This window comes from Rhizomucor pusillus, assembly GCF_041956525.1.
Source record: "Rhizomucor pusillus strain CBS 183.67 unplaced genomic scaffold VTP01scaffold_5, whole genome shotgun sequence".
NCBI lineage: Eukaryota > Fungi > Mucoromycota > Mucoromycetes > Mucorales > Lichtheimiaceae > Rhizomucor > Rhizomucor pusillus.
The window spans coordinates 735,431-760,877 of record NW_027192147.1 but is presented as its reverse complement, the minus strand read 5'-3'; the positions used below and the strand labels follow the sequence as shown (position 1 = coordinate 760,877).

Genomic DNA, 25,447 nt, shown 5'->3' with positions numbered 1-25,447 from the left:
TGACAGATTTTTGTACATTCGATCTGTATGTGCTTGCATGCCGTCAATGTCTTCAACCAAAATACAAGCTGAAAACCAAATGGATCGATGAATGAATGGAAAAAGAAAAGACGAAGTCTAGATCAATTTCCTGCTCTTCAATGTTTGTTCCAATACATTCGATCATGTACATGAGCTTAAATGAATGTCAACGGCGCCACAAATGCACTGTCCAACGAGATGGACTTGCTGCTGGCCGAAATATTTATATTTGCTGCTGTCACGCTTTATTTAGATAAATACTGACTCTTTACTACTAAACAAATTTGAATATAAGAAGGAGTTGTTGAATACATTAAAGAAGGAGAATATTAGATGCAGAATGGTAGCATTAAATCAAGGCAAAACTGGGTCATCATCCTTCTTGTATATTGACGGTGCCGGGGCGTTGATTGTGATATGTGATTCAAGACCGCCTTCTCCAAGCAACGTACGCGAATCAAATCGAGAATCCTGGTGTGTTTTTGGATCAAGCGTGTCGCCACAAACAGTCTTTTCTTCGATCGTTTGGTTGGTGACGATTACCGCAGCGAATCGGTCACGCAGTGCATGAATTCCAACTTGAAGGAAGAAACATGTCACAACGAGGGCCGAGACTGCAAAGTACCAAATCGCGGCCGATGGTCCCTGACTCCAGTCCAGGAATGAATACACCCACCAATGTTCACTTTTTTACACCAGCCATTGTTAGATATTGACTCCTTATACACGTGTGAATTATATAACTTACGATCCATAAATTATAAAGGTCATCAACATGTACACAAGCACCAGAGAAAAGACCGGCAGTATCATGCGAACATGCATTTGCATGCGAGCAAATATCACTTCGGATATCATAAGAAAGAACGACACACCGTGAAGCGATATATTAAGCCACCAGTCCATCACCGGTACACCATTCTCTATATAGTCTCATGCGTTAGCAACTCGTTCGCAGCTAGTACTTCAAAGCAAACAACCTACTCGAAAACAAATCACCGGAAAGTAACAACCAATAAACGACCGGCGTTAGGATGCTAACAAATGAGTTTCTTGATCAGTGCACAATGTTCAAATACAGGTAATTCCGCGGAAACTCACTTGAATGTGACAACTGTGTGATATAAGAAAACGTGTAGATACTTGAGCGCAGCATGCTGAGGTTTTAGGTGGTACGGCCGAGACTTGAGATACCTTACGTTGTGATAAAGACTCGCCTGTATCACATTATTGCTCCTGATGTTAGTATGCAGCAGTGCATGGCAGTGTAAGAGGGTGGAGAGGGAGAATAAGAAGGAGGAACGGGGGGAGGGGAAGAACAAGACAGACTGACACTTTGGTGCCCAATTTAGGGAGGAAGGCAGGCCTTACCAGCAAGTACGCATGTAAGCCAATAAAAGTAAAATGAGTAAAGTATGCAAAAAAATGCCGAAATTCATTTGTTGCAATGGACCATCCGATATCGACCCACAGAACAACAGTCGAGTACAGTGCAAGAGGAACACGTATTAAAAACAGTGCTTTGGATGATACGAAATGCGATGTAACGGATTTTTCAGCTTCGTACTGGTCAAGTCGAAGCCAGCGGATGATAGCGGACGGCTGACTGTCGTCGTTGTTCATGGAAGGGAAGAGGGGCAAAAAGAAAAGCGATCAAGGCATCGCAGTAAAATAAATGATTAGGGAGTTCATAAAATAATTATCTTTTTCCTTTAATCCTGCTTTGCACTCGGTTTGTTTCGATGAGAATTGGAAGGGGAGGAAGAGGACGACGAGGAGGCGGAGGCGGAGGAGGATGAGGAGCTCGAGGGTATAAGGGGATTTTCATGTACAGGATGATGCTGTCTATAGCGTTCTATGTGAGTAGTAATGGTTTGAGCATTAAGTGCTCCACCCGGTTGCGCAGCCTCAACCGCTCCTTCAGAGATATCTGTCGGACGAAGCTGGATTGCTTCCTGACATGCAACGCAGCCTTCTACAAGATGGCCTACTCGCTGCATACGTTGGTGGTTATGCAAGCCAAAAGCAAGCATCACGCCCAAAAAGCAAAGCCATAGCACGACAATGTTGAGTATCAGCGTTGGCCAAATGCCACCGTAGAAGGATGCCAGAGCAGTAACATCAGATGCGCGCCACAGCCAGTATAAAATTTCGAGTCCCTTGAACCATGCATGCTCATTAAGCTGTCGAACTCCTTTGCGACCCTTGCTAGATCCACAACAGTGGATATCGACAGAGTGCGTTGCTTTCCAGGCAAAAAGCATCAAGAAGACACCGACGTTGAAGCATATCTGCACCGTGGCAAACTTCCAAGTATCCGCCAACGGAATCCACTCATTTCCAAAAAGGATTCCCCAAAGATAGAATGTACCAAAACGTACATTTTCCGTTGTATCTGCTGGAATGAATTCAGCACGGAACCATGGCAGCGTGAGCATTGCCAGCGAGTAGCCAAAGAATGCAAACCACATGAGCGGATTTTCCTCTGGTAGATGCAGGAATCTCAACGTCCACAGCAAGATATGTCGCTGGAGAAATTGAATTGGACCGCCTGAAGGATACTGATCAATCAGGTGAATTTTGAGAATGATGCTGGTTTGCAGGCTTTGCGACAGAGGTTGCGCCAACTCGGCTTTTTGTCGCCTGTAATCCAGATAGAGTCTGGGTGCTAGCAATGCGAAAAGTATGCAAGCTATGCCCAAGAGACTGAGGCAACGAAGCTGCGAGAGCAGAGTAAGAAGAGTTGTAAGATAGGTACACAGTTAAATAATTATAATTTTACCAGAGAAGACATATGAGCCGAGATAATCCATTCGCCAAAACCGCCATTGATTTCGAGTTTCTTCTCGTCTACTCGGAACTGCACGGTTGAACTTGCTTTTTGCCCGTCTTTGGTTGCAACTTCGACTCGCAAGCTGTGCGTCTCCAAGTCGTAAAAATCGTTGGGCTCCCACGAAGAGACCCAAAGTGGCATTTCACAGGTGCCGACGAACTCTACTCTGAAAGGATGGCGTCTATCATCCACGAAAATGCTGACCTGTAAATCCTTTGGCTCTTGTTCAGAAAATATAAGGAAGCGAATGTGTGAGCTTTTTCGTATACGTTTGAGAGGCTCCTTCTCAAGAAGTGCATAACGTCCGTCCTTTGGGTTAGTGATGAGGATAATCGGTGGCGTCGAAATCTTTTCTGGCCACTGAACATGGCCCTGGTCGTCAAGTGGGAGTGGCTCTGGGTTTGGCAAAGAGCGTATCTCATCAAGAGGCAGCTCAGCATCCACAAACGATATAAGATCATGATCCACGGCAACAATGCGATACGTTCCATGATCCTTCAAATCCGCCAGTTCGAGCTCCAAAGAATCCGTTGCAAGGTCGTAAGACTTCAGATTATCCCCGAGACCTTGGTAGAGAATCATTGATTAATTTGGCCCTTTGTATAATGATATCTTTGTATTTACCAGCAACTAGTCGATGCAGATGTCCACACATATATGCACTGAATTTCTTGGCTAGATCTTTGTATGTCATGCCCTGGCTCGATGTGCCAAATACCATTGTAGTTGTTGGATAGTGGGCGAACTGCGTAGTATTATTCTTGTCAGAGAAGATGTAATATAGACAAACCCCGAGGATGCATATTTACCATGAAAGTATGGTTACTTGGCTCCGAGCCCAGCACTGTTTCTGCCAGGTGGTCCATCGTAGGTGATGGTACGTAGCCGAAAAAGTTCAACGGTCGAGCAGGTCCTCTCTTCGGGCTAAGGTTATGAAACTGTCAGCAAAGTAACTCTCGATTCTGGGCAACAGCAACAACCATACCAGGCATCCACTGTGACAAACTGATATCGACCGAAAGGACGTTCGACACTCCATGAATATACTCCATGCCCGCTTTCGACGAGATTTCCACTCTTCCCGTAAGTTTTGTAGAGATTGATAGGGGATTCCCAAGACGGAAGGTTGAAACAATCATGGTTGCCGCGCATATCGTACCAGGGGATATCCTTGACGCCCTGTTCGACCGCAGCCTGGTACAGCTGCCATTCATCCGGAAACTGTTCTGTCTTTATCTTTTTGGCATCCTTGGCGTCTGTCAGATCGCCTGTAACGACAACAAACTCGGGACTTCGAGGAAGAGAGAGAGAGAAAGAGAGAGCCGTTAAATTTACTGAGATTGATCACAACGGTTCTTCTCCTCCTGAACTATACCTGAAAAGTGGAAGGATAGAATGCAAAAAATGAAGGAAATGCGAGGTATGCCCGTGAGGTTCATATTTTGACAGATGTAGATCCGAGACCTTTATATCGTTATTTAGCAACGACATTCTCGAATATAATCTTGTATATAGATATATGGACCTGAACAAAGTAGAAGAGGTTGTCAGGGCTTGCGCCCATTTCGACCTCATCGTACTGGTCGTCCGCGGCAATCTCTTCTTTGCTAGCACTATACTCGCTTTCGTTCTTCTGACTCGGCCGAAGGCTCGCGGTTGAAGATCGATAGAGATGGATTGCCTGAATAATGCTCAAGACGAGCAGAATCAGGCAAGCCCAACTCTGCGTCGAGAATTTCATGGAAAAGGGATGCAAAGATTGCGTCTGTGCACTCGAAATTGTATTATATCTTTACTGCTCAAGATTGCTCAAGTCTTTCTTTACATGTTAGTAGATAACAGTAGGTATTGACAATATCTTTTACCAAGATGCTTTTAGATGATAATGTCTAATCGAAGAAATATCTAAAATTATGCGAACTGATCGACAGCTTGCCATCCAATTGATGCAAGAACCTAACAAGTATTGTGTTTCCAAGTTTTCATCGGCTAGACAGGGTACAGAGCGAGATATAGGTAAGATTAATAGGACGCTTTGGTCTGTCTTTTACTGTCCGGAACGCATCGCAGCCTTTGCTTCCCGTGCCTGCATAGATCCCCTTTTGCGTATCAGCTCTTATCACAACAGCAGTGCATTCTTGTCACCATTTATAATGTAATGTCCCCAGCTTAACCTAAAGGCAAAGCTGGTGGATAGCGAGAACTACCTGTGCAAGCTACAGCGTTTCTGATGTGTATCGGCTTCGGCGTAAACCTCTCCGTGACCATGTGGTGTGGCAACAAGTATGTTCATGCTCAGCTTTGTTGCTGCAACATATCCCGCATGAATTCCTGCGTGATCCCGAGGAACGTCGTGCTTGTATGTACATTCTTATCATAGGATTGAGTTTGATAGCTCTTCTGGTGGTTAACAACAAGAGGGGACGTTTGATTTTTTATTTTAAGACTGTATATGTATCAACATTCGTAAACCCCGGGCTACCCGGTTTCCAAGGATACACAACCTGTGTGCTACCATGGGAATTGCGCCGAAAGAAACGGAAAGGATTGTATGCGTGTGTGTATGTGTGCAGATTTACGTACAAATGAAAGGTATGGGGGAAGAAGAGCGCTGCGGCGGGCTAGTATGTATGTGTATGTAGCTGTACAAGTTGTTGTGGTTTCCATAGTCAATTACATGCGAGGCTGCTTGTAGTATTGGAGGCGACGAGCTTCGTGGACAAATGGGTTAGCAGCGAGGTCTGTGTCAAAGACTGGTAATGCGGAGACAGCGACGAAGGAAGCAAGGGCTGCTGCGACACGGAGAAGAGCTAGTTTGTACATCTTGAACAAGACAAAGGCAACAGACGAGAAAACAAAGAATGGAAAAGTAGATAAAGAGGCGATGGGTAGAGAGAGAGATAATCAGGGTCGTTTATAAAGGTATCAGTGAGTGACTATTATTGGGGAGTGGATAGTTTTGGGGGAGTATGGGTGCCCGTCATCGGAAAGCCAAAAAGACGCCCATACATTTTCGACGAGAAGTAAAACAGCAAACAACAACAGTGAGCCATTCCTGGAAAAGGAAGCACTTGAAGCCTCATTTGTACACGCTGGCGCGCACCATGAGCATCAGGAGTAAATGAAATTCAACCTTGTTTTAATGCATACCCGTTCTATAAAATGACTGTACATACAGATCCTCGTAAGCGGCTATTCCTCCTATTCTCCTGTTGCAACCAACTTCTTTTTTCTTTTTTCTTTTTTCTTTCTTTAGCTCTTTTTTCATGTAGCTTTTTCTTTTTCTCAAATGTAGTCTCCCACGTTCAGCAAAGCGTTGTAAAAAAAGGGAGGCATTGTGAGCAGTGCAGCACGCAATGCATAAATTGGAAAACCTGCTGTACAAAGAGTTGGCTCGAACATCGCTGTGTTTTATGTAAGCTCTTCAGACAAAGGAAATTACGTACAGCAAAGCCCACTGCCCCTTGCATATGGTATATATTGTATCACTCGTGTCATCGGCACGGGGCGCTATCCGTATATGCTATTTTAGGTCCATTCTAAAAGATAGCTTCTGGCAGGATTATTCCCTGCGATGCGTTCACACGATACCCAACTGCACCGGTAGCACCACAATTCGATTGAGTTCTTTTCAAACCTATATATCATCAATTCTTTATGTACTATCTCGTTAAAAACCAGCTTCTACTTAGATATAACTATCTTGTTCACTCCAAGGAATATACTTGTATTATCGCTGAATGCTTAGACATGGCGGAGGAAATGGTACTGCAGAGCGTTGCTCCGGATGTACTGCAAATTTGAGCTGCAATGCACTCTGAAAATCATAATATCTTGGCCATATGATATACAGTATGGAAATTATATGTAATTTGTTGGAAAATACGAAATATGCAAAAAAATACAATCTGCAAGCGAAGTTTGAAGTCAAATAGGATTTCTTGATCTTGATTTTCGTATACTCCAGTGATGTGAGACCAGTAAAAGTGCTGTCTGCCGTCCTTATTCTAGACTTGGCCAACGGACTCGTCTAAGTCTTGAACGCTAAAAGATTTCAGCCTTGAAGCTGCCCTGCCAGCCTTGTGTGGCCATGGTTCGCCAGGATTCTAGTTCAAAATAAGGACTTCACAAGGGCTAGCAGTCTTGACATGTTGCGGTATTCGTGGCGGAAGAAGTATTTTACATCGCCAATGTAGGTTCTTCGTTGAATATTTGCGCGATGCCTATTGTTACTTCTGTCCTTAACGACTTCAGAGGCTTCCCCAAGGATGGCTTCGTTCTGAGCTGTGATTTCTTCCAGCTCTTGCTGGACATCGTCTTCTGCTGTTCGCTGTCCCTGCTGGCCGGCCTCTAGCATAAGGTTTTGCCGCCTGTTTCCATTTGTTGCTCTTCGCAGTGCCAGAATCCAGAAGTACACAGGAAGGTGACAGACGACTATGAAAACTGTGAAAACTGCAATACCAAGGACGGTATAAATGATAATTGGAATCATCCGTTTGTTCTGAGCGATAGCTTGAACTAAATTGCAGCTGTTCGTCTAGTTGCTTATTTCCAATAATTTAGATGGAAGGCTGTTCCTTTTGCGCTGCGGAAAAACCAGTAGAAATCTGCAGATCATTTGATTGGCGGGACGTCACAGATTTCGGGCAGTGGAGCAGCTTCAAGCATACCCACAACTCTTTCTTAATCCGTCATGGCTGACGGTAAGCGATTTGACACTGGAGCAACTATGAGCATTCTTAACTGATTGTAAACTATAAAATAGATATTGAGCAAGAGATTAAGGCCACGCAGGCCAAGCGAGCGCAAATCACTGACAAGGACATCAGTGCTGCGGTTTTGAACAATGAAAAGCATGCCAGCCTTGCAGGCATGTCTTACGATACTGACATTTATACAAAAGACAAGTACGAGGGGTACGCAACGTCGATTCCGGTTGGCGATGAAGATGAGGACGAAGACGAACTTTACCAGGAAACGAAACGACGATTGAACTCGTACACTGCATCCAAAGAAATGATTAGAGAAGCAACGGAAGGAGCCGATGCCCACGATCCTTTCGCTGAAACACGAAAGGAACGTACAATTGCTGGGCGTCAGAACGAGTATCAAAAACGACGCTTCAACCGTATGCTTTCGCCTGAACGTGCTGATGCTTTTGCTGAACAACAAAGCAGCGACTCTAGAACTTATTCTGAAGTCATTCGAGAAGCCGAACTTGAAAAGGAGCACCAGCGTGTCATGTCGGCTATTGCACAAAAGAAGAAAGAAGAAGAACAAGAAAGAGCATCAGCTCCAGCACCGCAGGTTGAGGAGACACCGAGAAAGAAGCGACGATGGGATGTAGCTACACCTGCTCACAGCGTAGAAGAAACACCGAAAGGACCCGGCAAACGATCTCGATGGGATGCCACGCCGGTACACACTGATCCATCTGCTACACCCCGTTCAGCGTGGGACGCTACACCTACAGGAGCACCTTCTAAGCGATCGCGCTGGGACGCTACACCTGTTCAAATGGGTGCAGCGACACCCGTTGGTGGAGCGGGAATGATGACACCTACACCGAGCTTCTTTGCAGCAACTCCTGAAGCTGCCAATGCTATGCGCTGGGAAAGGGAGTTGGATGCTCGCAATCGACCTCTATCGGATGAAGAACTCGATGCCATGTTCCCGCAAACCGGTTATAAAATTCTTGAGCCTCCTCCAGGATATGAACCTATCCGTACACCTGCTAGGAAATTGATGGCAACCCCCACTCCAATGGGCGATACTGGCTTCACAATGCAGGAAGAATCAAGAGGTGTAGTTATGGACAATGTACCTCAAGAAATTCCTGGCGTTGGTACATTGCCATTCTTCAAGGATGAGGATATGCAGCACTTTGGTAAACTGCTGGAGGATCGCAACGAAGAGGAAATGAGCGTCGAAGAACTCAAGGAAAGAAAGATCATGCGTCTATTGCTGAGGATCAAGAACGGCACACCGCCTATGCGAAAGAGTGCATTGAGACAGATTACGGACAAGGCTCGTGACTTCGGACCTGGACCTTTGTTCAATCAGATTTTGCCATTGCTCATGTCCCCGACTTTGGAAGATCAAGAGCGTCACTTGCTTGTCAAAGTCATTGATCGTATTCTCTACAAGCTCGATGATCTTGTCCGCCCGTTCGTCCACAAGATTTTGGTCGTCATCGAGCCACTTTTGATCGATGAAGATTATTACGCTCGCGTCGAAGGCCGTGAAATCATTAGCAATGTTTCCAAGGCCGCTGGTCTTCCCACCATGATTACTACCATGCGTCCAGACATCGATCACCCGGATGAATATGTACGAAACACCACAGCACGTGCTTTCTCCGTTGTAGCTTCAGCTTTGGGTATTCCAGCTTTGCTACCCTTCTTGAAAGCTGTCTGTCGCTCAAAAAAGTCTTGGCAAGCCCGCCATACCGGTATCAAGATCGTCCAACAGATAGCTATCCTTATGGGCTGCGCTGTATTGCCCCATTTGAAGAACTTGGTCGAGGCTATCGGCCACGGTTTGGAGGATGAGCAGCAAAAGGTGCGCACTATTACTGCTCTTGCCATCGCTGCATTGGCAGAAGCTGCAGCGCCTTACGGTATCGAATCGTTCGACTCTGTCCTTAAACCATTGTGGACTGGTATTCGTAAGCACCGTGGCAAAGGCCTCGCTGCTTTCCTCAAAGCTATCGGTTACATTATCCCTCTTATGGATGATGAATATGCAAACTACTACACCAAGGAAGTCATGTTTATCTTAATCCGAGAATTCCAGTCGCCCGATGAAGAAATGAAGAAGATTGTGCTCAAGGTCGTCAAGCAGTGCTCTGCTACTGACGGTGTACAGCCACAATACATCAAGGAAGAAATCCTGCCAGAATTCTTCAAGCATTTCTGGGTGCGCCGTATGGCATTGGATAAACGCAATTATAAACAGCTGGTGGAAACCACTGTGGAGCTGGCTAACAAGGTCGGCGTATCTGAAATCGTTGGTCGCATCGTCAACGACCTCAAGGATGAAAGCGAACCTTACCGGAAGATGGTTATGGAGACAATCGAAAATGTCGTATCAAATTTGGGTGCTGCCGACATTGATCCACGTCTCGAGGAACTTCTTATTGATGGCATTCTCTATGCGTTCCAAGAACAGACTGTGGAAGACGTTGTCATGTTGAATGGTTTTGGTACTGTTGTCAATGCTCTTGGCTTACGTATTCGACCCTATCTCGAGCAGATCTGTTACACTATCTTGTGGCGTCTCAACAACAAGTCTGCACGCGTTCGTCAACAAGCAGCTGATCTTATTTCTCGCATTGCAGTTGTTATGAAGACCTGCGGTGAAGAGAAATTGATGAACCAGCTTGGTCAGATTCTGTACGAATACCTCGGTGAAGAGTATCCTGAAGTCCTCGGTTCGATTTTGGGTGCTCTCAAGAGTATCGTCAACGTTATTGGTATGTCTAGCATGACGCCTCCTATCAAGGATTTGCTTCCTCGTTTGACTCCTATCCTGCGAAACCGACATGAAAAGGTGCAAGAGAACTGTATCGATCTTGTCGGTCGTATTGCTGATCGCGGTGCAGAATACGTTTCTGCGCGTGAGTGGATGCGTGTATGCTTTGAGCTCTTGGATCTTCTTAAGGCACATAAAAAGGGCATTCGTCGGGCATCCGTCAATACATTTGGTTACATTGCCAAGGCTATTGGTCCTCAAGATGTATTGGCTACTTTGCTCAACAATCTCAAAGTACAAGAACGTCAAATGCGTGTGTGTACTTGTGTTGCTATAGCCATTGTTGCCGAAACTTGTGCTCCTTTCACTGTCTTGCCAGCGATCATGAACGAATATCGTGTACCGGAACTTAACGTCCAGAATGGTGTCCTCAAATCACTATCGTTTATCTTTGAATACGTAGGAGGTATGTTCGCAATGTATGCACATGTATATCCAGGAAGATAACTAACTGTGCTTTACAGAGATGGGCAAAGATTATATCATGGCAATTACTCCACTTCTCGAGGATGCATTGATGGACCGAGATTTGGTACATCGTCAAACAGCTTGTACAGTCATCAAACACATGTCCCTCGGTGTCGTCGGTTTGGGATGCGAAGAACCGTTACGGCATTTGCTCAACTACATTTGGCCAAATATCTTCGAGACAAGGTAAATACAGTGTATAAATTAAGGATTGCATACATGTTGATTAACTGTCCCTTTCTAGCCCACACGTAATCAATGCAGTCATGGAAGCTATTGAAGGCCTGAGAGTAGCCCTCGGCCCAGCAACTATTCTACAGTATACTTTGCAAGGTCTTTTCCATCCAGCACGAAAGGTGCGCGAAGTGTATTGGAAGATTTACAACACATTGTACATTGGTAGCCAGGATGCTCTGGTACCTTACTATCCACGTATTGAAGATGATGAACGCAACCGATATCAACGTCATGAATTGGATCTTATGATTTAAAAACAACAAAACCTGATCGTCAATAAAAATCATTTGTGTTTCTTTTTTGTACAGCGAAACTGCCGCTCTAGCACCAATCGCGTGACAAGTGGTTGCGGACTTGTATTCACGACATAGACTTGTTGAGAACTTCGCTCCTACTTGCACTTCACAGATTTCAGATACTTCATCATGGCGACAAAGGCTGCGTACAAGCGGCTAACGAAAGAATATTTGGAAATTCAAAAGAAGTAAGATCATTGCGATTGCTATTTGATAAACGAGCAGCAATGTTAAGATTATTCGAAATTCCCAGCCCTCCTCCTTTCATTATAGCGAAGCCATTGGAAAGCAACATTCTCGAATGGTAAGTTGATGTTTCAAGCTTTGTTACCAATGTCCCTTTTTGCTGACAACAGCTTGTCAGGCATTATGTCATTCGTGGACCTCCGGATACACCTTACGAAGGCGGCGAATACTACGGTCGACTTACGTTTCCCTCTGAATACCCCTACAAACCACCTGCAATCCGTATGACGACACCCTCGGGTCGATTCCAGCCAGAAACCCGATTATGCCTTACCATGAGCGATTTCCACCCGAGCTTGTGGAACCCTAGCTGGTCCGTACCCACTATCCTGAACGGCCTCTTAAGTTTCATGGTACGAAAGGATGAACAATTGGTTTACTTTGCAGCAGCACCCTAACTAGATAATAGACTACGGATGAGACGACGACCGGAAGTATCAAGACGACGGATGCCGAGAAACGAGTGTACGCAGCCATGTCGCATAAAGTGAACCTTAGAAACCCAAAATTCAGAGGCAAGTTATCTGCGGGACAATGTAGTAGATTGGGGAAGCACGAGAGTTCTAATATTCATGGGAATTGGAATAAATAGATGTGTTTCCGGAACTGTGCACAGCAGAACTTGCTCCGTTGCCGAACGCACCGGTGAATCCAGACATGAGAAGAAGAAAAATTGCTGCAGCAGCGTCTCAGAAACAGGAAACATCTTCAACGGGAACGCAGGCTCAAACGCAGCAACTCCAGCAACAAAGGACGTTGGCTAGGACAGTGAGCCGTTGGAGACGATGGGCTTTGGTTATTGTCGTTTTTGGCTACCTTATACTGTCAAAACTGATTGCACGATCCACTTCCGCCAGCGCAGGTGGTGACATGTGATACTTGTATACCTTCTCTTCTCTTTTATTCAGTTAATTCTACTTTTGGAAATATTGTACATACACATCACGTTTCAACGATGAAAAGGATCGGTTGACAACAGGCCTTTTTATCCGACATATTGTTTCTTTGTTTGCATTTATTGATGCTTGCTCTCCACGAATGAAAAATGCGGGATCAATGCTATGTTCATTTCACGCAATCCACTTGCTCCAAGGACGGACTTACAGACAGCTTGAAGCTAAGACGAAAAGTCAGTCTAAATCAAGTTCAAAATATACCATTTATACGATTGCTGAAGCCGCTCATTTAAATTGCTGGCCACTTCCATGCAGCTTTTGTCTCATATGCTGATCGTTGTAGTCTTCAATCGAGAAACTCCGAGTTACAGCTAGATATTATCGCTTTGCACTTCATGTACTTCGTTGTAGAGAAGACCGAAAAAGTGGTTTACAGCCAAATAAGCACTTATCACCTACTTGCGCAATTCAAACAAGTCTGATCAAAATATGATCAAAATATACAATGTGTCCTGCTTCGTCCGCATATACGACGACCATCTCTGCACGACATATACCATACGGACGTTGCTGTCTTCGACAGCCTCCCACCCCCAAGTGCTTGAATCAGCTGAAAGAGCGCCGCGCTCACGGCCAATAAATTGCTCTGCAAAAGCTAGCTATGTTAGATTGTGAAAGACAATGTGAATCATTTTGATACTGGAAACCAACAGCCTGCTAAATAAATTGCTATAAGGACGAGCAACAAAGTTTGTCGTTGTTGCCTGGTGTAACGATCTGTCAATGTATTGGCTTGTCGCACAGGCCCTGCGTACACGTTAAATGCAACAAGGGTGTCTTGATTTCTTTCCGAAACATTGAATTAGGGCCTAAATGGAAAGAGGGAAAATAATTCTGTCACCTTTTCTTTCACCAACTGTCAACAAACAATGGGGAAAGGCAAGCGAGCACACACGATCAGCACGCCATCCATTCCTTCGTTTGGACTGCCTACAACCAGCGACATCTCTTTCAGCGTATCGCCTATCAGATTGAAACCGCTTTCAAAGTCGCAAGCACAGACTTCACCGTGCCAGGAAACACCATCAGCACCGCTGCCATCTCCTCGATACCATGACCAAGAGCAGCCTACGCGACGCTACGAGGATATACAACACAAGATGGAATCGGCGCCGCTGAGCATACTTGTATGCACGTATTTGAATTACTTTGTCATTATTCTTCTGGGTCATCTGCGGGATATTTGCGGTAAAATATTCAAACCTAACGAATACTGCCATTTGCGTACGACCCAGGTACGATTTTGTGTGTGTAGTCCGTGAAGCTAAAGGTTAGACCACTAACATCTGTATCTGGTTAGGGCTTTGCGCCACTCGTGTCAGATTTCGATTCATTTTTCACAAGGCGGCTGTATATGCGCATCAGAGACTGCTGGAATCGACCAGTCACTGGCGTAGCATCGAGAACAATTCATATCCTTGAACGCAAGACAACAGATTACAACAAGACTTTTCAGCTAACTGGGCAGATATCCGAAAAACTCAATTTTGCATCGTACAATTACCTTGGCTTTTCATCCAACATGGGTCCGTGCACAGAAGCAGTGGAGCGGCAGACAAAGTATGCTGGTATAACGTGGCCGAGCACCCGCGCCGAAGCTGGAACCACGCAGCTGCATAACCAGTTGGAAAAGTTAGTAGCGCGGTTTGTGGGAAAAGAAGATGCTATGGTTGTCAGCATGGGATTTGCGACGAACTCGGCTACGATCCCGGCGCTTGTTGGACGAGGATGCCTGATTATATCAGACGAACTTAATCATTCATCCATAGTATTCGGCGCTCGGCTGTCTGGTGCTAATGTACGCGTGTTTCGTCACAATGATACGAAGGACCTCCACGATTTGCTGCGAGAAATGATATCTCAAGGCCAGCCACGCACACATCTACCGTGGAAAAAGATCCTGATCATCGTTGAGGGACTTTACTCAATGGAAGGCACTGTAGTCAACTTGCCGGAACTGGTGCGACTGAAGCGCAAGTACAAATGCTACCTTTACGTTGACGAAGCACACTCAATTGGTGCGCTTGGCGACGGTGGAGGAGGTGTCTGTGACTATTACGGTATACACCCAAAACATGTAGATATCCTGATGGGCACCTTCACGAAATCGTTCGGCGCTGCAGGCGGGTACATTGCAGCTAACAAGGAGGTTATTGATCACCTAAGAACCAGCAACCACGCGTACATATATGCGGAGCCAATGCCCGTTCCTATTATTCAGCAGATCATGATAAGTTTGAACATCTTGTGGTAAGCAATCCTTCTATTTTAAACGGGATGAGGGGGTAGAATTCTTAATGTAAAAGAAAAACGCACAACGACTAAAACACTGGTTTTACACAGTGGGCTCGATGGCACGCAGGAAGGCCAAAAGAGACTTCAGCAATTAGCGCGTAATTCCCTATACTTTTCCTCAAAATTGCGGGAGCTAGGGTTCACGGTATATGGCGATCATGGCAGCCCTGTGGTTCCACTCCTCCTATTCAACCCTGCAAAGATTCCGTGAGTCTTATTTTCCACAGCGCAAAATTTAGAAGCTAACAATCAAACTTTAGTGCATTTTCGCGGGAGCTTCTAAAGCAAGGTATCGCCATATGTGTTGTGGGATATCCTGCGACTTCTATCATATCATCGCGAGCACGGTTCTGCCTTTCAGCGTCCCATACGAAACATGACCTAGGTATTTCTGAGAAAGAAAAAAAAATTAAGGGGACCTTTTTAGGCAGAAAATTAACATGTTGCCTTTGCAGATAGAGTTTTGAGTATCATCAACAAGTTGGGAGATCTGTTGATGTTAAAGTACAACCAATAACAGTAAAAACGCTAATTAGCAATGGAAAGAAAGTTTCCTTTGTTCCTTTATTTCCAGATAAAGCAAATCACGGGTTCTTTATCCCGCATCAGCACATTTAGAGAAATTTTGCGCAGTAGCTATGAGAGAAGTCTGCAAAGTAGTTCTATGTTTCTAAGCTAAAAGATTCATGGCTTGCCAGAAAGCGATAGCAAGGTCTGAGTTGAGGATTTAACAGTTCCAAGATCATGCTTCTTTGAACAATCCAGTATTCAGTTCGGCGTTTCAAGTGAAATCTCTGCTTGTGAAACGCTGTGGGACAAGGACGAACCTTTCTCTTCTCGCGATAAGTTGTCTTCTTTCCCCGTCTCCTTGGCCTTTGCTCAAGCATTCGTCAGCTTACCGACGTTGCAACAATCGACAACGAACAAACTACTTTTAGCTGCAATCCGTCAAACGAGAAAACTTGGCAGATCAACAAATCGACACAAGCAACCCCACACAACGCTCTGACCACCAGGAGCCTTCCTGCGTAGTCGATCACTCATCTATCAACAGTTCGGCACTCGACAGCATCGCTGGTTCTTCTTTCGTTTGTGACCTGTCAGTCATGTCATCTTCAACTAGCAGCAATAAGCCAGTCTCTGGTCTACACAGATCACTCTCGGGCCATCTGCAACGGCTACATATTCGAAACCATGATTCTAGCTCGCCGAGCTCTCCACAAGAATTCACCGAGAAACGCTCCGGTAATACAATGTTTGCTTTATACCCTTCCCATTATTCTCCTTTAAACACACATGCTAATATAATTTTCCTTACAGGCCCCTCGCGCAAGTTCTCTTTGCAATCCCAATCTCGGTCTCCGCCACTCTCCCAGAGCATAAAGTACGAAAACAACGCTCAGCCTATCAAACGGTCAAAGTCCCAAGGAACATCGTCGTCAGCGAGTAAATTGTCACGTTCGCCTTCTACCAACCATTCTCGTCACAATCGATCTCCTCCCCAGGCAAACAATAACAATCCATTGTCCCAGACCTCGAGCCAAACGGGCAGTAGCAGTAGCAGTAGCCATTACTACACCACTAGCCAGCAACAACAGCAGCAACAGCAACAATCAGCCACCATGTCGAACAGTCAGATAAGCGATCCCAGTGATGATTCGTTGGAGGAGCTTAAAGATGCTGCAAATGGATCTCTTGGAAAAGCTCGGGATCGGACTACATTCAAGGGCGTCTTTGGAAAAATGGTTGGAAGCTTCAACGGTAAGCGGACTTTGTTAAATTATCCGGATGATTGCACTGATTTGGAGCTGTCATGCCCACTAGATCTGCTGAATAAGGATAATGCGGCAAATATGAAGGAAAAGGAGATGGAGATTTCCGGGCCTTATAATGCCAAGCATGTCACGCATGTCGGATTTGATGCCGCCACCGGCGAGTTCACCGGTTTACCGTATGAGTGGCAAGTACTACTGAAACAGAGTGGTATCTCAAAGAAAGAGCAGTATCAAAACCCACAGGTAAATACCATTCAAGTAACCAGGATAAGCAGCGTTGCTGAATGGAAGATTTTGGAACTTTAGGCTGTTCTGGATGCTATTGGATTTTATCAAGAGACTCGAAACCACGATGATTCAGTATATCACAAGATGGAAAAGGCGCATACACATAATAATTATCAGGGCTCGCCCTATACTCGTGAGCATGACCGAATGTCGCCTCCAACATCACCAATCAGCTACGAGGCCAGTGCTGGCAAAATGGCACCCTATGATTCCCCTCGACGTCTCCCAGCGTCACCACCCCGCGTTGATACCGGTTTCAGTCCACTCGATAGGATACGCAACGAGAATGATATTCCTCCGAGCCCGTATTCGAAGCAATCATCTCATGCTGCCCGCGACTATGACATTAAACGAAAATTGAGTGCCAAGCAGCGTCGACCGGAAAATAACGATGAACCGCCGCGGTCTCCTATGGGAGGAGGCGGCGGAAACGTTGTTGGGTCGCCTGTGCGACAGCGACCGAGAGAGCGCAAGCCTGCAATGAGGGATTCGGAGGTTATTGCTAGGCTCCAGGCAATTTGTATACAAGAGGATCCTCGCCGCATTTATCGCAATATGGTCAAGATCGGTCAAGGTGCCTCAGGTGGTGTGTACACTGCAACAGCAGAAGGAACTGACCTTCCCGTGGCCATCAAACAAATGAATCTCGAGCAACAGCCCAAGAAGGAACTCATTATCAATGAGATCCTTGTCATGAAGGAATCAAGGCACCGCAACATTGTCAACTTTATCGACTCTTACCTGTGGGGTGGAGATTTGTGGGTTATAATGGAATACATGGAAGGCGGTAGCTTGACAGATGTCGTGACACACAATATGATGATGGATCGGCAGATTGCAGCTGTGTGCAAAGAAGTACTGGCTGGCCTGTGTCACTTGCATGAGAATGGTGTTATCCACAGAGATATCAAGAGTGACAATGTCTTGCTCAGTCTAAAAGGAGATATCAAATTAAGTAAGTCTGGGCATCTTTTAAGGTACAGCAATGATCAAAAGTTTTAACCGATGTCATTTTTAGCCGATTTTGGTTTCTGTGCTCAATTGAATGACATGCAAGCAAAACGCACCACCATGGTTGGTACGCCGTATTGGGTAAGTGTCAAAACCATGGATGACCAGAAAAAATATCTGTATCTTACTTCTTGACGTGCAGATGGCGCCGGAAGTCGTCACAAGAAAGGAATATGGCCCCAAGGTGGATGTTTGGAGCTTGGGTATCCTTACCATTGAGATGATTGAAGGAGAGCCTCCATACTTGAATGAAAACCCGTTGCGAGCGCTGTACCTGATCGCCAACAACGGCACACCTACGCTGCAAGAACCAGAATTCCTTAAGCCCGTGTTTAAAGATTTCCTTGACAAGTGCCTGGAAGTTGATGTGGATCGTCGCCCAACGGCTGCAGAGATGTATATGCATCCATTCCTCGATAACGCTGCGCCCTTGACATCCTTGACACCACTTATCAAGGCTGCCAGAGATGCCGTCGCTAGGCAGCAGTAACCGTGTGCTTTAACCTTTTTTATATCATATCTCAATAACAGTATCCTTTTCTTCCTTCTCTCCCAAAAAAATGCTTGTCTAGACTAGGATCCCTCCAGCATCCCTATAATACTCTGCATTTTCCGTCAACAAATCGCCCAGAACATGTCTATCCATTTCCTATCCCAGCAACAGCTCTTATTTTTCGTTTAAAAAAGAAATGATAAAAGTCATAAATTGATTTGACATCATGACAATAAAAACGACTTTTCAAGTGCTGTACAAAAAAAGAATAATTCAAACAGGTCTATAACATGCAATCTAATTCATGACCTTCATGGCCATTTCATATGCAAAAAACGTTGCTGCGTTCGCGGGGAATGCTCGGGCCATGGTAGGACCAAGGCCATTGACGAATGTTTTAGGTCCAGCCTCTCGCATCACTGCTCGGAATGCATCCCGTGCAGACTTGTATCTATATACATCATGTTAGTTAGCAACTTTATGACGATTTTTCTTTGTCTGTTTACCTGGTATCGTTTTGGTAGCGGCTCTTGATGACATCCTGTGGGTACGCAGGAATCCATGCACCAAATCCAGCAGCACCACCAGCCAACAAGAGCTCAGCGGTAGACAAGGATTCGTTGGGGTCCGATTTGAAGGATTGCATTAAACGCTTCAGACCCTCATAGGTGACTAGACAAGTTTACAACGTTAACGTTGTGACACATCCATCCATCTATCCATACAATCCCTTCTTTTTGTATACTTACAAAAGTACAGGAAATAACTGGGTGTATCTCTGAGCAAGGTGACACCCAAACCACGGTATAAGCCAGCAATACCTTGGGCGCGAGCAGTACGAATGCCACAATCCAATACACCTCGGTACTAAATTGTGTTTATCAGAACGGTGCTGCATTTACTGAGACATGATATATCTTACTGGAGGTTCGAGTTGTCCGGATGCTCCGATGACTCCCTTTGGATCCTGCACTTGAAGCTTGACTTTGAGCAGCTCAATGGGGCAGTTGAAGAACGCCATAACAGATCCCGCAAGACCGCCAGCAACGCCCATCTCGGACAACGACAGCACTTTCTTTTCGTCACCGCCCTGAAGCATACGTCGGAAATAACCATTCGACATGAAGACAACAGCATTACTGTAGAAAGATAATAAGCACACCGTTAATACATCAAATTCGCACGAACGCAACAATGCTTTTAACAATATTACCAGAAACCGATGCCAGCCAGAGGAGAAGCGACGCCGCGGTAAAGACCCTTGGGCTATATACATACATTCATACAATGAATCATCACCGTCACCGAGATAAACCAATCATTTTTTGATTGTCCTCCACTTACACCTTCTTGCCGTATAAGAGACTGGCAACAGTCGATTGCATTCTTGTAAATAGGCGGTGACGGCTGCGTCTGAAGTCTGACCTTGATTGTATCGAACGGATGACCTAACAGCCAGATACGTATGCTGTCAGGGCACAATCGCAACAACGCTGTCAGCCGGGAAAACCCTTACCGACGACGACCTGGGCCCAACCACCCACGGTCCCTGCAATGAGGTCCTTGGCAAGTGCTGGAATGACGACAGCGCTGGGAGCCGGGATCGGCACGACGGTGGGATCGGTGGTGGCCATGGGCGAAAACAAAGAGAGAGAGAGGAGGAGATTATTCAGACCAGCAATCTGCTGGAAATTTTTCAGATCAGCGCTTCTGAGAAGAAACCTGTGCCTGAACGTCTTCTTCGCATAAGGCTACTATCTTTTATCATTCTATCGGATTTCTTTACATTATAAACAATGAGGGTTTGATTGAAAGCTGGACGTAGGATTGCTAATAATAACAGCATTTTTCCAATTGAATAATTAGAGGAACAAGCGAGTTACTAGCGAATTTTGCATTGTTTTACAAGAATGGGGAAAGCAAAGACTTACAATAATAGTTTACATGCTGATTTTTCAAGTGACACTCCCGTTTTACGTTACTGCAGCAGAAGTTAGAAGATAATTAATGGCGTCGCTGATAAGAGATTCTGTGAAATGCCAACAAAGACGATCCATGCCGATAATTTATCCGCCGCTTCCTGCTTAAGCGCAAATATATACGAATTGCAATGGCAAGCCCGAAGCAGGTGTCTTGGGCATTGAAAGGAGGCGATGGCAAGTTCGAATACAAGAATTTGTTTGACAGTGGCTATGTGTTTCCAAGACATCACCTTCCTGAGACAATGAATGGCATGTGGCTATTGTGAATTGGGTTGTAAAGCTTGCGAAAACTGACAGACGGTGTAGATAGCAGCAAGATACCGTTGGTTCTGGTAGCCTGCGGATCTTACTCGCCTATTACATATCTTCATTTACGAATGTTTGGTAAAGAGAAAGAAGCTGAATTATTCATACAATCTATGCTTATTAATGCTGTTCTTCCTTTTTTCTTTTTTATCAAGAAATGGCCAAAGATAACATTGTTGAGCGGCCTGAATACGAGCTGATTGCAGGGTATTATTCGCCGGTAGCCGATGCGTACCAAAAGGAAGGGCTCGCGCCTGCCAAAGATCGCGTCCGGATGTGCGAGCTGGCCGTGGAGTCAACATCGGACTGGCTAATGGTAGATTCTTGGGAATCCCGTCAGGAACAGTATCAGCGGACGGCTCTCGTCCTGGATCATTTTCACCACGAGCTCAATGAAGTTGGGGGCGGCATTAAAACTAAAGAAGGTGAGTAAAGCAGCAATTTCGATTATCGTATTATTTTGCAGCAACGGCTGACATCCTTAGCTTGATTAGGCAAAATGAAACCCATCAAGATCATGCTGCTCGCTGGTGGTGATTTGATAGCATCCTTTGGACACCCAGGTGTCTGGAGCTCCGAAGATGTGAGTAAGCCACGCTATCTGTAGTTCATATACCATCATTAACATTCTTTATCGTCACCATCATAGCTTCACCACATTGTGGGCTTATATGGATGTGTTATCATAGAACGAACAGGAACAGACGTATACGGATTTCTGTTATCGCACGACGTATTGTACCAGCATAGAGTGGGTTTTATATACATGAGGATAATATTTTAGAGAAGATATTCTAAAGAATGTTGACGTTGCAGATGAACATCGTCGTTATCAAGCAACTGATCCACAACGATATCAGCTCGACCAAAGTGCGGTAAGTTCGATTTTTTCAGCCAATGACGAGAATCACCAGAATAGACTTATATCCCTACTTGCTAGGTTGTTTGTCAAGCGCGGCATGTCTATCAAATACTTGTTACCCAACCCTGTCATTGACTATATTTACGAGCGTGGACTGTACAGACCGACATCAGAGTTTGGGAGCACTTAGGATACCGTGTATGTTAATATAAGTTTAGACGATCTTCACCTGCAATGCTGGCAGATAAGAATATATAAGATACTCATTTGAAAAGTTTCACAGCGCATGTCGTTATCCGACCAGCTTTTCAAAATTGAGTTGAGATCTCAGTTTATTACTTGGGAACTTGGTCACGTATACGGAGAGTATTGCTTATGTTATGCTTGACACCAAACTGATGCTGGAACTGTTGCTTCGCTGCTGCTTGCTTGATACCTTCATGCCGCTTGCTCTGTTGCTCCGCAAGACCGTTTGTGATTGCCAACCGTGCTCTCCTTTCACGTCTCGGTATCGATTCCAGCTTTGAGTCAGTTTCTTCCTTGACTGCTTCCTCTTCTTCATTCCTTTCTTTGGTGATGTGATGTTGTTTGTAGTATTTGAGGAACCGTCGATGACCGACACGCACGCCAGTAGGCAGGATCAATTCTTTATGCTCACCGTTCTCTGCCGCCGTAGTTTCAGGCAAATTTGTTAAACCTTCTAGATCTCCAAAGTCATAGTATCGTAGCAGATCTTCTGGATTTTCCGTCTCATCGTAAGCCATTTTGCAATGTCCTACTGTAGTCTATGATTGATTAAGTTCCTAGCGTTCCGTTTTTCGGCTTATCAAAGGATTTTACCATGTGTGCTCTCACGGCTTCCACACTTCTATATTGCTTCCCACGTCCGTTGCAATAGAGACAAATATGATCATATATCTTGTTCGACAGGTACATAATTAGACCTTCGGTATCCTTGAGATATTCCGGATCGGGCAAGAAGAATCCATGCGATATTCTCATATGCTGCATATTTGACTCGACATCGTCGCTCGTGCGACCACAGAATAAGCATTCGAGCAGAGGATGAGGCCGCTCTACAGGATCTTTTTCTCTTGTATGCTTTCCCGCCTCAGCTTTTTCACCACCGTCATCGTGTTCTTCGTCGTCGCTGTTATAGTTTTCGTCCTGCTCCGCTTGTGCCAACAATTCCATTTCTTTGTGCCTTTTAGAGTTTACATGGTTCTCGTACGAGTTTTCTGAATTGTACGTTTTCCTAAAGTAAGCGATGGTGATTAGCTCGCGAATAACTTCTTGCATGGTGATCTTTTAACACTCTACCGGCACACAGGGCATTCATATACTAGTCCTATGCGCTCTGCATCTTCTCTTCCTTTCGCCTGCGATGCTGTCATATGCATTTGTCAGCAAGCCTCTGTTTGTAAGCAACAGAGAAAAAAATCGTTCGACCACCTACCTAGCACTTTTTCGTTGAACTGTTCAGCAGTTATCGGTTGAAGCTCTGCTATTTTTCTTTTAAGATTGTACTTATGCCAGCTAAAGCATAGGTGAGCACGTCTTGTTGCTAAACTGCGTAGGAAACACTGCACATACTCGGTACGATAATGGCTGCGCTGGCTTTCAGACGTTGGGAAGGCAACGTGGCATGCCAAGCAAGTGTACAAACCGCTCTTGGGCGTAGCAGGTGATTGTGAGACTGTTGCCATCGATCAAAAGTGAGGAAAAAGGGTAACGAGAAAGAAGAACGAAAACTTTAGCGGGCTTAAAAACGAGTTTTGAGCATGAAATTCGGCCTGGCTGACAACCGCAATTTTCGCCCTCCTCCTCCTTCTATAACTTTCGACGCAATGCCGCGACAACCAGACGACTATGGAAATGCTCAATCAGAGCTCGAAATGCTGGAGCATGTAATGAACAGCATGATTCAAAATACGTTTTCCTCATTTTTTCGTGGAATGATGGGACCCAGCATATTCGATAATGACAACGGAAGAAACGTCACCATTATTGAAACAACCGGTGGAAATCAAGAAAACGTTGCAGGCCCTATGGATGACTTTGGAGGAAGCGACTTTAGAAAACTTGCCAGCAAGTCTCGGAATAACAAGGATAATAACAACAACGATAATACCTTTCATGATCGCCGCCCTGACCAAAGTCCACTTGTTGTGGACAATAGCAGACAACCACCAAGTGACAATGTACCTATACACCGTCGAGATGATGCCAACGGCATGTCTGTGAGCACGCCACCAATGGTTGGTCTAATGCAGCTTTTGTTTGGAAATCACGCCGACCTGTCTGGTCCCTCGATCCAGAGTGAGATGGATCCATACAATAAGGCCCCAAGAGAAGGTTCAATCATCGACTTGTTGACATCCCACGATGAAGGATTCTTTTCAACACAACCTCCTGTTGTTTCGAACGAAGGAAATGGCCAAGGAAGTGTAAGTGTAATATTGTAATGTATGCTCAAATTGTGGGACAAGGTATATTAAAGAGTCCATCGCTAGTGGTCATCGTTTACATCTACATCTCAGCGACGGATTATTCGCCCGGACGGAACAGAAGAGACGTTTATAACTCGCAGCAGTAATGGCATTACGGAAACCGTCAAACGGATTACTCATCCCGATGGCACTGTGGAAGAAACTAGAGAAACGGGCAATAAAAATCACGATGGAATGATGACCGGACGGCCATGGAAGTTACTCAGCAATCAGGATAATCATGCTACTTCCCAGCCCCCAAAGATGCCAGAAAATAATATACCGACTGCTCAAAACAATACTGGAATACTTTCGGGGCTTTGGAAGCGGTGGTTTGGTTAAATTTATAGACTTAGAACTGTAAATAGCATACTGCAATGTAAAATTCTACCCCACTCTGTAACGATACATTCTGAATCGAAATATGTATTATATTGTTCTGGTAATTTCTTGATTTGTGGTCATGAAAATGCAACTGACAGAGATTCGGTTGGGCTTTAATTGGATACATGCACCAAATACATGTCGCAGCACTTTACATGACTAGATTGGAAGAAAATTGCTGCTGCAAGTTAAAGGAAGCTGCAACACATACGTAAACGGTGCTTTAAATAACTAGATAGTTGTAGCAAGTTCGAGAAAAATGCATAGAAATTCTATCAGATCAAAATCGGATTAATAAAGAACGATGAAGGCATAATTGCATGACAGTGTCCTAAACACCAACCGCACAATCTATTAGTAAGGCGTGCTTAAAAATCAACCAGAAACTGATTGGCTAAATGATTGCTGACTAAACTCAGCAGCAGTATAAGAAGCGCGTCGCGCCGGCTGGCTTGGTAGAAAAACACTCGTTTCTTCCCGACTATACACTTTCACAATGCCCATTGAAAACTACCCGAAGAGCCTTGAAGAATTTAAGCAGCTTATCAGCGGTGACAAGCTTGTAAGCATCTCGCGTGGATTTCGACCGAGATTTTGCTTGGCAATTGACTGACAAGAAAAAAAATTCAACCTTTCACTATAGGTCGTTGTTGATTTCTACGCTACCTGGTGCGGTCCTTGCAAGTTGATCGCCCCCAAGTTTGAGCAACTTGTTGAAAAGTACCCCAACGTCATTTTTGCCAAGGTTGACGTTGATGAGGTTACTGTAAGTTTTCGAGGATGCTAGTCACGCAAAGTTAAGGTTTGCTAACCAGGCTATTTCTTTGCAGGCTGTTGCCGAAGAAGTCCAAATCCGTGCTATGCCCACCTTTGGCTACTTCAAGAACGGCCAAAAGATCGGCGAAGTTGTTGGCGCTAGCATTGTCAACGTCGAAAACAAGATCAAGGAACTCGCTTAAATGCATATTCGTA

At 45.0% G+C, this 25,447-nt stretch overlaps 13 protein-coding genes across 13 annotated transcripts; 7 read left to right on the top strand and 6 right to left on the bottom strand.

The window, feature by feature from the left end:
* Nucleotides 1–375: 375 nt before the first annotated feature.
* Nucleotides 376–1,644, bottom strand: VTP01DRAFT_8437 (uncharacterized protein; the record flags this gene model as incomplete). The annotated part of the gene is made up of 5 exons (XM_069387558.1): nucleotides 376–706; nucleotides 770–944; nucleotides 1,006–1,058; nucleotides 1,123–1,238; nucleotides 1,393–1,644. The coding sequence occupies 5 exons, from the start codon at nucleotides 1,642–1,644 to the stop codon at nucleotides 376–378; spliced, it is 927 nt and encodes a 308-aa protein (XP_069241315.1).
* Nucleotides 1,645–1,733: 89 nt separating this feature from the next.
* VTP01DRAFT_8436 (uncharacterized protein) lies at nucleotides 1,734–4,595 on the bottom strand (the record flags this gene model as incomplete). The annotated part of the gene is made up of 7 exons (XM_069387557.1): nucleotides 1,734–2,741; nucleotides 2,804–3,420; nucleotides 3,479–3,599; nucleotides 3,664–3,778; nucleotides 3,840–4,145; nucleotides 4,230–4,318; nucleotides 4,380–4,595. The coding sequence occupies 7 exons, from the start codon at nucleotides 4,593–4,595 to the stop codon at nucleotides 1,734–1,736; spliced, it is 2,472 nt and encodes an 823-aa protein (XP_069241314.1).
* Nucleotides 4,596–5,365: 770 nt separating this feature from the next.
* On the bottom strand, nucleotides 5,366–5,677 carry VTP01DRAFT_8435 (uncharacterized protein; the record flags this gene model as incomplete). Its single annotated transcript, XM_069387556.1, has 2 exons — nucleotides 5,366–5,465; nucleotides 5,532–5,677. The coding sequence occupies 2 exons, from the start codon at nucleotides 5,675–5,677 to the stop codon at nucleotides 5,366–5,368; spliced, it is 246 nt and encodes an 81-aa protein (XP_069241313.1).
* Nucleotides 5,678–6,965: 1,288 nt separating this feature from the next.
* On the bottom strand, nucleotides 6,966–7,346 carry VTP01DRAFT_8434 (uncharacterized protein; the record flags this gene model as incomplete). The annotated part of the gene is made up of 1 exon (XM_069387555.1): nucleotides 6,966–7,346. The coding sequence occupies one exon, from the start codon at nucleotides 7,344–7,346 to the stop codon at nucleotides 6,966–6,968; it is 381 nt and encodes a 126-aa protein (XP_069241312.1).
* A 201-nt stretch (nucleotides 7,347–7,547) lies between these two features.
* VTP01DRAFT_8433 (uncharacterized protein) lies at nucleotides 7,548–11,346 on the top strand (the record flags this gene model as incomplete). Its single annotated transcript, XM_069387554.1, has 4 exons — nucleotides 7,548–7,557; nucleotides 7,620–10,793; nucleotides 10,852–11,041; nucleotides 11,100–11,346. The coding sequence occupies 4 exons, from the start codon at nucleotides 7,548–7,550 to the stop codon at nucleotides 11,344–11,346; spliced, it is 3,621 nt and encodes a 1,206-aa protein (XP_069241311.1).
* A 171-nt stretch (nucleotides 11,347–11,517) lies between these two features.
* Nucleotides 11,518–12,510, top strand: VTP01DRAFT_8432 (uncharacterized protein; the record flags this gene model as incomplete). Its single annotated transcript, XM_069387553.1, has 5 exons — nucleotides 11,518–11,576; nucleotides 11,642–11,692; nucleotides 11,753–11,987; nucleotides 12,044–12,149; nucleotides 12,227–12,510. 5 exons carry the CDS (start codon nucleotides 11,518–11,520, stop codon nucleotides 12,508–12,510), a joined length of 735 nt encoding a protein of 244 aa, XP_069241310.1.
* Nucleotides 12,511–13,459: 949 nt separating this feature from the next.
* Nucleotides 13,460–15,402, top strand: VTP01DRAFT_8431 (uncharacterized protein; the record flags this gene model as incomplete). Its single annotated transcript, XM_069387552.1, has 5 exons — nucleotides 13,460–13,825; nucleotides 13,891–14,840; nucleotides 14,934–15,092; nucleotides 15,146–15,270; nucleotides 15,341–15,402. 5 exons carry the CDS (start codon nucleotides 13,460–13,462, stop codon nucleotides 15,400–15,402), a joined length of 1,662 nt encoding a protein of 553 aa, XP_069241309.1.
* Nucleotides 15,403–15,991: 589 nt separating this feature from the next.
* VTP01DRAFT_8430 (uncharacterized protein) lies at nucleotides 15,992–18,449 on the top strand (the record flags this gene model as incomplete). The annotated part of the gene is made up of 6 exons (XM_069387551.1): nucleotides 15,992–16,130; nucleotides 16,206–16,646; nucleotides 16,710–16,903; nucleotides 16,967–17,903; nucleotides 17,967–18,040; nucleotides 18,102–18,449. The coding sequence occupies 6 exons, from the start codon at nucleotides 15,992–15,994 to the stop codon at nucleotides 18,447–18,449; spliced, it is 2,133 nt and encodes a 710-aa protein (XP_069241308.1).
* Nucleotides 18,450–18,749: 300 nt separating this feature from the next.
* VTP01DRAFT_8429 (uncharacterized protein) lies at nucleotides 18,750–20,086 on the bottom strand (the record flags this gene model as incomplete). The annotated part of the gene is made up of 7 exons (XM_069387549.1): nucleotides 18,750–18,903; nucleotides 18,959–19,124; nucleotides 19,202–19,319; nucleotides 19,375–19,591; nucleotides 19,666–19,718; nucleotides 19,797–19,900; nucleotides 19,969–20,086. The coding sequence occupies 7 exons, from the start codon at nucleotides 20,084–20,086 to the stop codon at nucleotides 18,750–18,752; spliced, it is 930 nt and encodes a 309-aa protein (XP_069241307.1).
* A 476-nt stretch (nucleotides 20,087–20,562) lies between these two features.
* On the top strand, nucleotides 20,563–21,792 carry VTP01DRAFT_8428 (uncharacterized protein; the record flags this gene model as incomplete). Its single annotated transcript, XM_069387548.1, has 7 exons — nucleotides 20,563–20,683; nucleotides 20,741–20,818; nucleotides 20,896–21,165; nucleotides 21,235–21,323; nucleotides 21,390–21,491; nucleotides 21,557–21,615; nucleotides 21,681–21,792. The coding sequence occupies 7 exons, from the start codon at nucleotides 20,563–20,565 to the stop codon at nucleotides 21,790–21,792; spliced, it is 831 nt and encodes a 276-aa protein (XP_069241306.1).
* Nucleotides 21,793–21,937: 145 nt separating this feature from the next.
* Nucleotides 21,938–23,308, bottom strand: VTP01DRAFT_8427 (uncharacterized protein; the record flags this gene model as incomplete). Its single annotated transcript, XM_069387547.1, has 5 exons — nucleotides 21,938–22,387; nucleotides 22,443–22,857; nucleotides 22,923–22,989; nucleotides 23,059–23,138; nucleotides 23,196–23,308. 5 exons carry the CDS (start codon nucleotides 23,306–23,308, stop codon nucleotides 21,938–21,940), a joined length of 1,125 nt encoding a protein of 374 aa, XP_069241305.1.
* Nucleotides 23,309–23,449: 141 nt separating this feature from the next.
* On the top strand, nucleotides 23,450–24,433 carry VTP01DRAFT_8426 (uncharacterized protein; the record flags this gene model as incomplete). The annotated part of the gene is made up of 2 exons (XM_069387546.1): nucleotides 23,450–24,049; nucleotides 24,116–24,433. 2 exons carry the CDS (start codon nucleotides 23,450–23,452, stop codon nucleotides 24,431–24,433), a joined length of 918 nt encoding a protein of 305 aa, XP_069241304.1.
* A 538-nt stretch (nucleotides 24,434–24,971) lies between these two features.
* Nucleotides 24,972–25,434, top strand: VTP01DRAFT_8425 (uncharacterized protein; the record flags this gene model as incomplete). Its single annotated transcript, XM_069387545.1, has 3 exons — nucleotides 24,972–25,037; nucleotides 25,119–25,241; nucleotides 25,306–25,434. 3 exons carry the CDS (start codon nucleotides 24,972–24,974, stop codon nucleotides 25,432–25,434), a joined length of 318 nt encoding a protein of 105 aa, XP_069241303.1.
* Between the last annotated feature and the right edge of the window lie 13 nt (nucleotides 25,435–25,447).